An 11,847-nucleotide genomic window follows, 5' to 3' on the forward strand; every position below is an offset into this window, starting at 1 on the left:
TGGCTGACAACTTTTGAAATACTCGATTGATTAGACTTCTATTTAAATGAAAACAACTTTTTTCTCAAAAAAAAACTCTTTATATTATATTTCATTTCTTTTTTTTTATTTTCTTTATACTTGTTAAAGCTGCTATAATGGGTTCATAATATGATAGTAAAAGTTGTATTGCTGGTAATGGAATTGATGCCATTTGTGTGTTAAACGTTTCTGAAATATTTATTGACTAATGCGATTTTTTTTTTGATGAGATTTTGATGAAATTTGATGAGAGCATTGAAAACCAGCAATGATAAATAAAATATTTGCCTCTCTTAAACATCTGTTTGAGCAACGGAGCTAAAAATTCTTTATCTAAACTCTTGTGTTTTGTTTCTTTGTTAAATTTAGTAAGAACTGTCTAAGAAACTTGTTTAACATGACAAGAAAAACTTTAATTTTAATGTTTAATTGCTAGAGCATCTGAGATTAATAAGCTGGTAGAGAGATAAAGATTATATTTATGACATAGCAATACCGCTGCCAAACTGATAAAACTCGTATGCTCTCGAGATAAAAAATATAATCAAATTTGAAGTAGTAGTATAGATCGGCATTTCAATCTATACTATTACTTCAAACATTCAATCAATGTATACTGCATTCGACCATTGAAATTGGACCATTAACGTGGAAATTGAATATTTTGCTCTAGCTTGACTATCTAAAGCCTAACCAGCTCGAAAGTCTCATTTGCCATTGTATACCACAAATAAGATATAAAGTGTCTCCTGACATTACAGCAATTTTTCCGTGTATATTACATTTTTTTTATTGTTACCCGTGAGTTTCAAAACACGTCTTACAATTTTACAAAATTTTACGATTGCTTTGCATTTTGCACCCCAAAATCCAGCTTTATTGCAATTCCAAGTATATGAATTTAAAGTTATACCAGAACTTTTTAAAGACAACTTCAAAATAGTTATCATTTATTTCTTGTGTGCAAGAAGGGGCTCCGACAGATTCTAGTTCGTAAGTTTTGTAAAAAATGATCAAAAGAATTATTACATATTAAAACTTGTTTTGACCATTGGTTTATATGCCTGTGCAATTTTTAGTTTGTTAAAACTTAAAATGTAAATAATTTAACGTAATTTAAAGTAACTTAATATTATACAAAATGTTACTGAAATTAACACTGAAAATCCATTAATTAAATTCAATTAAGTTTCTAATTGTTTATAAAAATTTAAACTTTTTTGTTTAAAGTTTTATATACTCACAAGCAGATTATTAAATTGAAAGGAAAGTAGGGTTAGAAAAACCTTTAAGAAAATGCAAGAATGAAATAGATTACAGAGAAATCGGGTGAGGGTATCAAGCTAAGAAAAACTTTAGTCGCTATATGAATTTACATTGTTTAACAAAAAAAAAATTATTCGACAGGCATAGAAAAGTAAATATAGAAATATAAAAAACTTATGATAAAACTGATTTAAAAAAATATGAACCGTGCCACAACTGAAATGAAAGATGACCATGTTAATGACCAAATTAACCAAAGCATGTTAAAATTGATGGTGCTTGGCAATGCTGCAGACATACTTTCTATTATAGATTTGCAGGTGCAAATGTGGGATAAGTCCATTGATCATCAAGAAATGTCAAAACTTTACATAAATTGTAGAATGTGAAAAAAATTTCACTATGACTCTTGAATAAATATCATGCATTTCATATAAATCAGAAATAATCTATGGATCAATGAAAGCAGCTGGTGCTGATAAATTTTCGAACGCTCACCGTTTGTTTGGATGAAGAACGAAAAAAAGAGTCATGCACCCTATTCTCTCAATGCAACCATCTTAATCTTGTAAACTGATCTCTGGCCGTCAGCATGGGTTTTATACCAGCTGCATAAACATAAATAGTTTTTACGAACTAAAATGTTTGTAACAGTATTTAAAGGATAACATTTTTCATGGTTTTCGTTAAACGTGTACTTAACGTTGTACGTAATCCAACTTAACGTTGGATTGGTTCTTACTTGACAAAATGTAAGGCTGCTTTTCCGTTCCATAACTTTTAACCTGGATCTTTTTCTGGAACTTTTAATTCTGGATCCTGCATGACATTGAATGCCACCTGTCAATTTAAATGTTTTCAGAGTGAAATGTTTTCAGAGTGAATAAATGCCACCTATCAATTTAAATATTTTCAGAGTATTTCTAACAAAACTCTCCAAAACTTTTAATTTTCAATTTATTTGGTGCTGATCATGGAGCTATCGTTCAAATCTATTATTTGTCACTGTTGCTTTGCTTGCTGTTTTTCGAATCATTTCTGTGTATCTTTTACATCAGTACGAATCATTTCTGTGTATCTTTTACATCAGTACGAATCATTTCTGTGTATCTTTTAGATTTTTTCAGAGTACTTATCAGTACGAGTTATTTCTGTGTATCTTAACTTTTAGATCTTATCAGAGTACTTAAACAGATTTTAAATGTGACTAAACCGGTCATCATATTTTACAACATTCTTTGCTTTTGTTTTTATTTGGATTTTTTCAATAAAACTAAATTAACAAAAAAAATTAAAATGAACTTGTAACTGATATGTTAGTTGTACAAAAATATTTTTCCTATTGAAAAAAAAACACACAAAAAAACATGTCTGTGGCAAGTAAAGATACTTTTTTATCATTTTGAAAAAAAATATAAACTTATTACTGTACCTATTTTTTTGAAAGCACTGTTTAGTTTATACGATAAAATATAAAAACGGTTTAAAACTTTATTCGTGTTTACAATGAGGTCCAAATAACAAAAACGCGTTTGACAGGAAGCAGGAACGTGAATTTCAGTAATTTTTATGAATTTTATATAAAGTTCTTATATGTAGTTCTTAATGAAAACTAACTTGGAAAGAGTTGAACATTAAACTTCTAAAAATATTTGGTTAATGTGTAAAGCAAAACCTTTCGTTTAAAAACTTATTTTTTTGATTAATTCATTCCTACCTTAACTATGTAAACATTGTTTGGTGCTGCACTAATATAAAAAAAGACAAAGAACTATTTAACAAAAAAAAATTTAAATTAAATTACAATTGATCCTACACCGTCTTCTCATATTTAAACCTGTCGTTTAACAAACTAAAAATATTAAATGTGTACCAAACAAGGGTGTATCTAATCATTCCCACACCCCTACGGGAGGTGGGGGAATGATGAGATACACCCTTGAGGGCAATTTCTCTTCCTCCGTTAGATATTCCAGAAAAGATTTTTTTTTTAAATTTATTTATTTAAAACAGCTTGTTGTTTGAAAAGGTAAGTAAATTAGAGAGGCTGTTAAGATACCAGAATATATAACGTAACTTCATAGTATCAGAAATTTGGACAGAATAAGAACATTCTAAGAAAAATCAACTAATAAAGCTCAAGTTCCGTATCAAATATTCAAGTTACAATTATGTTTAGCCCAAAACTATAAGTGAATAACATTTTAATTGAAATTTTTTTGAAATAATATTGAGTTATTTTTATTTTTCAATTTAATGAATTCTAATAGATATTAAAATAGATATTATACTTTTTATAAAAACGTGTTTATGATCCAACAGTATTATCTCAGAGCAACTCAGAAAAGCATTTAACAGGGCAGTTTACACGTTTTTACTTTCCAATGTCGCTTATTTCACTATTGAACCTCAAACCTCTTCAAAGCAAGAACTCTAACCACTGCGCCACGGCTCGACTATAAATTATTTCATGTTAATTGCTTTAAAATATCTTTAAACTTCATCAAATATACTTTTAAATTTAATTTTAAAATAGATTACATTTTTTAATTATTTTGCATTTTTCGCAAAATTTCTTCACAAAGATTGGTTTTTAAATTCCCGTTTTTGTTTTTAGTTACCATGCATTTAGAGGGAAGATAAGGCAGCCCTATTTTCTTTTTGTCGTTGCCACCTTTATATTTCTTAATACACAAAACCTGTAGTTTTTTAAAAACATAATGGATTTTATTAACTTTTTATAATACACCATCATCTCCGTATTTTTATTAGATCAATTGTCTCCATATTTTCATTAGATCAATCATCTCCGCATTTTCATTAGATCAATCAGATATGTAGTTGTTCATCATGATGTTTATTTTTTAAAACAATGTTAGTTCAGAGAAACCGAACCTAATTTAAAACAACTATTAACCAAGGCGCCCCAGCCATGTGCAACGAAGCGCATCCAAATTGCTTTCATCAATAACTTATTTTGTGAATGATAAACAACCTTGTGGAAGATTTTCATTAAATTTTATGCTAGTCAAATATTTATAAAAAATATAAAGATATATAACGAAAATGTCGACACTATTTATTATCTATGCGTTTTGTATTTTTGTTGCGTATGCAGAAGACAAAAAGGTAAATGTTAGTTTAAACAATTCTGAACTCGTATAAGACGAGAAAATAAAATATATCTTCCAATAAGATATTTAAAACGTCAATTATAAAACGTGGTTTTTAAAAACATAAGAAGCATATTTATTTTTTAGGTTCCAAAACCAGTCGCACCTTCGTTAGAAAAAAGAGGCGATATACAGCCTCGCATGCTTGCTCCAGGATATTACTCTCAAGAATGTAACGCCCACAAAGCTTGCCCTGAGAGTAAGTTGAAAAGATTAAAAAGTGATAATTGCTTTTAGGTAGTAGATAACATTGAAAAAAATTTATTCAACAACACTGAAAATTTAAAAAACACTTAAAAGTACAATTCATTATTAATGTAATAGTATAATTTAAATCAATATTTTTTGCAGTAGCAGTATCGTAATAATTTTAGATAAGGAGGGGTTGAAACTAAATTTATACCTTTTTAGGAATGTTTGCAATTAACTTGGGTTCAGAAAATTTCTATAAATCCTTTTTCTAAGAATATACAGTAAATTCATGCATTAATTTATAAAAAAGAGTTTTTAAAACGCTATTTTACGTTAAAATTGCGTTTTCAAAGCGTACTTCTTTTTTTTTTAGTGTTTTTCAGAGCTTTAAAAAACTTAAAGTGTTTTTGTTTTAGCTTTATTAAGATTCATCATAATAATCAAGTTAAACCAATACAAATTCTTATAACTCGTTGATCAAAAACCCAATATTAATACTTCAGAAGCTTTAGCTTGATTTGATATGTTTAATCATGATAAGTTTGACTGATATGTTTTAAACATGGTCTTTTTTATACTTTTCCCTTAACATTTCTACGAGTATTTTTATATTCAGAAAATATTTTGTAATCGTAATGAAAAAAAATAAGTTTAAATTAATATCGTTGAGTCAAGATTTTAGCTATTCGATAATCTTGTAATGTAAAACATGGTTATGTCTGAAGTTCTTTTGTATAATCTCTAATATTAATGATAACCATAATCTCTATCATTCTAATCTCGAACATCTCTATATTAGATTTTAGTTCTATGTAGATTCTCTTTTTTTGTTGTTGTTGTTGTTATTTTTGTTGTTGTTTTGTTGTTGAAACCTTGACATATCTGGTTAATCTATTCAGAACCAGGCCAAAGGTATATACCATAATGTATATCATAACCAAGCTACATTTTTTTATATTTAATTTTGCTGAGAACTAGGCTTTCAAATTAAAAACCATCGATAAATTTTGAAATTAGACATAAGTTTGACTTAAATTTTTCGAAGGTTTTTTTTCATTATTTTAGATGTGTGCATGTTTTTAAGTGCGTTTTTTACGCGTCATGTGTTTTAGTTGATACGCATTGTTAGATTTTTATATAGCCATAAAATAAGGATTCTATAAAAATTCATTTTAAAGATTCCTGTTTGTTTTACAAAAATTCTTAGTTGTTCCAATTGCAAATACAAAACTAAATTCTGAAGAAAATTATAAACAAAACTATGAATCTCCACAAACCAAAAAAAAAGAATATTTTTTTAAATAGTTAATAAAGTTGTTTAATTAAATTTTTAATCAACTTATAAATCAATTGCGAACTTGTAGTTTGGTAAATGTTGATATACTTTGAATAAGTTAAAAAGACTACTAAATTGATTTCTATTTTTAGAAAAATATTGCCATTTGTTTCTGTGTGTTCATTGCTTAAAAGAGAACGTAGCCTGTACACAGAATGGCCAATGCTGCGAAGGACAGTGTACTTATGGAAGATGTAAAGCTGGTGTTTCTGAAGGACAACCGGGAACATTTTGTGATAGACACGAGGATTGTGCTGGAGAAGGTAAAGCGGCTTGCTGCGTAAGGTATTGCCTGTTGTTACAGCTCCATTTTAGCACTGTTATATTTTTATCTAGAAAAACATTCGTATGTGTCAAATTAAAATGTGTTGCAAAAATAATCGTTACTAGGTCTTTAGTTAGAATGTTTTAAATGATTGTGATTTTTAGTTAGAATGCTTTAACTGATTAGTTTGACTAGAGCTTCTTAGTATTACCATCCAGCAAACATTCTATAGTGGAATTTCAGTGGACCTATATAAGCATTTTGAACGGTCCACCTTAGTTTTGCTCATCGGTGACTTAGCGGGCTATTAGTGGCAGCCGCCAAAAGTAGCTAGTCGATGAATAACTATTATTTCACATTTTGGTCACTTATAGCGGATTCCAGTAATGGTCCACTTAAAATTCCAATAAACCGATCAAAATACCGACAAAGGTCCACTTCAAATCCACAGCAACAATTTTTGCTGGCCACTCTTACTACAACAATGTTTGCCGGCCACTCTTTACTACAACAATATTTGCTGGGCACTCTAAGACTTATAGCTCTAAAATAAATTTCGTTTAAAAAAAAGCTTTGTGCAAAGACTATTTAACATTGTAGTTTTATATTACTGTCGTTTTAAATACAAAAAGTGTTAAAAAACAAATGAGTGTATTTCTCAAACATCTCGTCAACAATAAATATTAAATACATTTAAGAAAAACACGATGTTTTTAATTCTTGACAAATTTCAATACTCTTTCGAAAAATTTTGTTTACAATTGTGACTCTATTTTATAAAAATTAAAACTAAAGTCATCATAGAGAAACATTAACAGAAAGATGAATTTAGAAGAATATTAAAATAAACAGATGAACTTAAATGCTTACAAACATTAGATGTTTATTAACCCTAGTTGTCAATTGTAAGTTTCTCCGATATATTAAATCAGTTTACTATATCTTGTATCTTATCTTAGAAGTTAGACTCTCAAGACTTTTTGAAAATCTTCAACAGTGTTATTAACTTAGGTAAGTTGAAGATTCTGTCTTTAATTCATAAGTCTGATTTTATTGCCTCTTCCAAAGGTAAGGCTGAACTATATGCAAAGTACTTTTCTTCTAATTCGACTCTTGAATTTAATGACCATGCTCTTCCTGCTATTTCAGTTAAACAGGTTAACCCATGGTTAAAAACCCAAATTACTCTAGCTTCTGTTGCTAAAGTCATTTCTTAGTTATAATCTTCTAGAGTTTGTGGTGAACTGCATTCCAGTTATAGTCTTACAAAATTCTCAACTCAACTTAAACTTGGCTCCTGGTCCTCAGAACATAGTCTTGTCATTTTCCTTCAAATTTTTTCTCCAGAACTCTTTTTAATTCTCTCTAATTTACTTAATAAACTCTTGACTGTATCTTTTTTCCTGCCTGCTTAAAAAATTTCTTATTTATAAAAACTCTAGAGAATATTCTGACCCCTCTACCTATCATCCAATCAGTTTTCTCTCTATTAATAGCAAGGTCTTTGAATCTTTGATCAAAAAATTTTTAACATCCTATCTTGAATCTAAGAACTTACTCTCTGACAATCAGTATGGTTTTTGATCTTCAAGATCAAGAAAAAAACCATATTGATTTTCCTGATCAATATTTGATCAGACAAGGGCTATTGCCATTAATATATCTTAAGTTTTCAGCATTTTTTTCAGCATTCTGCTCCTCTCCATAAGCTTGCTTCATATAATGTATCGCAGAAATTTTTTTAATATTATCAAACTCATTTCTTTCTAACCTCGCTTGCCATTATCTTAGTCTTAATTCCATTATCTACCACTACAAATCTCTTATTCTTCACTGTATGGAATATTAGTGTCATACTTAGTGGGTTCTTCTAATGAAGCTCTTTCTCTTCTAGCCAAGTTACAAATACGTATTTGGACCTGTTTTATTTGCCAAGCTACAAATTTGTAACCACCTAAAGGTTAAGGGTTTACAGACTTTATTTGGTCAATTTTTGAACGCTGAGAGATAATACTATGAAACTTAATATTTATTGATTATAAGTCTAGTTAAAGAATAGTACAAAAAATATTTTATCAACTTGTTGCCCCTCATTCCCCCGCCCATGTTTGGGTTGGGCGAGAGGATGAGGTTTAAGGGTTTTTTGTTCCTAGCCTCTAATCATTGCAATTTTTTGCAAAGCATAATTATTTGACATAAGTATAAACATACAAATGTTTAGAGTTATCTCCATGTCTGGAAGTTAGCTATCTGAAACATCAAAAAATGCTAGATCCGTCACTGGAGGTTAGCCTCTTTTTGTAGATCATCATGGTTACCGTTCAAAGTTTTTTTTTTGTAGATTATCATGGTTACCTCTCTCTCTCTCTCTCTCTCTCTCTTTCTCTCTTTCTATATATATATATATATATATATATATATATATATATATATATATATATATATATATATATATATATATATATATATATATGTATATATATATATATATATATATATATATATATATATATATATATATATACGTATATATATATATGTATAGATATATATATATGTATATATATATATATATATATATATATATATATATATATATATATATATATATATATATACAGAGGCAATTTTACGGGTGTGTTTGGGGGTGTTATACCCACAGCATTATATATATATATATATATATATATATATATATATATATATATATATATATATATTGCTGTGGTTCAAGTCTTACCATTGGAATACTTTTTTTTTAAAACCTCTTTTAATTTATCTACAAAACAAAATAAAACACTTTTGAAGTCTTATAAATATTATATACAAAACATATGTAAAGATATTATACACTATAACAAACAATTGGGACAGAATTTATAAAAAAGTGTAAAAACATCACAACACAGGGAGAAATTTATTGCGCATAATTAGTCCTAATAAGTCGCGGATGATCTGAAAAAAATTTATGGTCTGAAACATAATTAAAAAAAAACTTAACATGCCCTGCCACACCAGGAGATGCTGCTGTGGAGGCAAAAAAAAAAAAAAAAAAAAAAAAGCTAGTCGCTTTATAGTCGCATACCGTTTTATAGTCGCATACCGCTTTATAGTCGCATACCGCATACGCTTTATAGTCGCATACCGCATACGCTTTATAGTCGCATACCGTCGCTAGAAAAAACATTAAAATTTTATTTTATTGTTTTAATAAACACTTTTCAAGCGGGTTTTCTAAATTTTTTCAAATTTTTTCATTTTCAAAGCTTTATTGGATAGGAATAAAGTTGCACTTATATATAAACAAATATGTTACATGCAAAGGTAAAAAATTCACTAATATACCGTTTTATACAGGACCGTGTGTAACATAAGAAAACTTTTCTAATAATTAAAAGTCTTTTTTGTTTAAACTATTATTTTAAATTTTTGTATTTATGTTATTGTATTTCAAAAAATTGACAAAATTAAAAAAACAAACATATTTTCTCATCCAAGTAGAAAATTTGAAATTTCGATTTTAGATTTGCCATGACTCTCGTGTCTCTTGATAATTTCTGTTTGCTAAAATTACGTCATCTATTTAGTTCCCACATTTGTATAGCGTTACGTACAAACGTCTGTAAGTGTAAACGTCTGTAAGTGTAAACGTCTTAAACATAAATTGAGTTTGCCGGCGGTATATGAAACGATCGTGTATAGTATACGTATAATATGAGAAAAGTTTAGAATATAATTAATATAATTTTACAATTAGAAGCACTTTTTGATATATATATATTTTTTTGTTACAAATGATACAGCAAGATTATCAATCTTTACCACGTCTCTGGTAGTACCAGAGACGTGGTAAGGATTGAAATCGAAAGCTCTCGCTTAAGAAGCGAGCGCTCTACCACTACACCACTACCGCGTTTAGTGAAGACCCGTATATAACGGTTCCGGACAATTAGGATATATATATATATGGAAAAGATGTTGAAAAAATTTAAATGGAATAGACTTACAAAGACCCGTATTTTTACGGGTCCGGTCTGCTAGTATATGCTAGTATATATTTAGTTTCACAATAAAACTAAAATTGATAAAATTTACAAGTTAAAAAATATGGTAAAAACGTAATGTATAAATTTATATTCAAAATTAGTTACCAAATAGTTTTTTTTTTTATAAATGATCATTTTCTTAGCTGCTCAAATCCATTTTGTCTGTCACGCACTAACCTTAATGCCAGTTATTTTAGAGAAGCCTTTATACACGTGACAACAAGGTTGGATGCTTTGTCAATTTACCCGACTTCGACGTAAAAATCAAATATTATTTATATATTAATAAAAAAAAATAGTAGAAATGAACATCTTACAAGTGTCAAACAATGTTTGCAAGCATTTAAGTTCATGCATTAATTTTAGAAACCTAATTCATTACAATTTTTTTTTTTTTTAATTTTTATTTTGAATGCTGCCCTTACCGAAAATAAAAATAATAGTAATAATAATAGTAATAATAAATATCAAATAAGAAAATCTCTATTAAATAAACACGCATCTTATGTTATTAATTTAGTTTATTAAATTATTGTTTTTTTTTGTTTTGATTTTTTATTTGGCTATTTACCTATCACAATTTTTAATTTTTTTAAACAAATTTATTTCTTTGTAATGATTACAGTTTAAATTTTTAAAAACCAGCATAAAGCGATTGTAAAACAAATGTACAAAATTATTGTTTTATCAATTTCAATAATAATTTGTAAAAAAAACTTTTTTTTTTGATAGAGAACCGGCCATAAATCCTCATATATCTATATGCAAGCCACCATTAGCTGAAAACATGGTTTGCGGACCAATCAACTTTTTCAGAAATGTTTACGTTGGAGCTCAAGTACAAAAAGCATGCGGACCTTGTAAACAAGCGCTTATATGCAAGCAAGTTGGGTAAGTAAACGATCAGATTTATTTAATCGTACTTCAAGCATTTTTCTTTTTTCCTATTTTATTTAATTCCCTAATATTTTTTCATTGACTTTCAGTCTTTTTGGAATTCACGAAATATGTATGAAGGAAGATGATAAAAAGAAATAGACACAAAGTAAAACCCAAACATGAATCACTAGGTACTGATTACAAATTCCACACCAAGCAAGCAAACACAAACAATAATGTAAATAAATGCACTGACAAATAATAGGAAGCAAATGAAATGTTTTATACCCAGTTTATTCAACCAATATGTTCTATTAACGGAATTGGTTTTCTCAATAGAATAAGTATTTTTGGCGTTATGTTTTTTAAATAAATTTATATATAAAAATATTGTGTTATTGTATAACGATGTTTGTTTTGTTCTTCAAGCATGTAAACCGTACATAATTCTCAATATATTTATAGGAGAAAAAATGAACAACAACAAAAAGAAGGCATATATTTTTCACTGTTCATGTGTTTATTTTGTAAAACGATAATAAACTCGTATAATGGTTTGAAACTTTTATTTTCTTTTTAATCTATTTTTAATCCATTTTTGACGTAAATTATCTGATTGTGAAAGAATACTCTGCATAAATGTTTCTTTATTAGAGTTTTTTTCTTTAT

The 11,847-nt window shown here is 28.0% G+C and overlaps 1 protein-coding gene across 1 annotated transcript; it reads left to right on the plus strand.

Annotated features, from left to right (window-relative positions):
• The first annotated feature begins 4,290 nt into the window (after window positions 1–4,290).
• Window positions 4,291–11,566, plus strand: LOC100192266 (dickkopf-3 related protein). Its single transcript, NM_001280815.1, is given in 5 exon segments — window positions 4,291–4,416; window positions 4,548–4,659; window positions 6,081–6,273; window positions 11,032–11,190; window positions 11,286–11,566. Coding segments are annotated over 5 exon segments (579 nt in total). The 5' UTR covers window positions 4,291–4,353; the 3' UTR covers window positions 11,338–11,566.
• The last annotated feature ends 281 nt before the right edge of the window (window positions 11,567–11,847 follow it).

Source organism: Hydra vulgaris, chromosome 12, assembly GCF_038396675.1.
Source record: "Hydra vulgaris chromosome 12, alternate assembly HydraT2T_AEP".
Lineage (NCBI taxonomy): Eukaryota > Metazoa > Cnidaria > Hydrozoa > Anthoathecata > Hydridae > Hydra > Hydra vulgaris.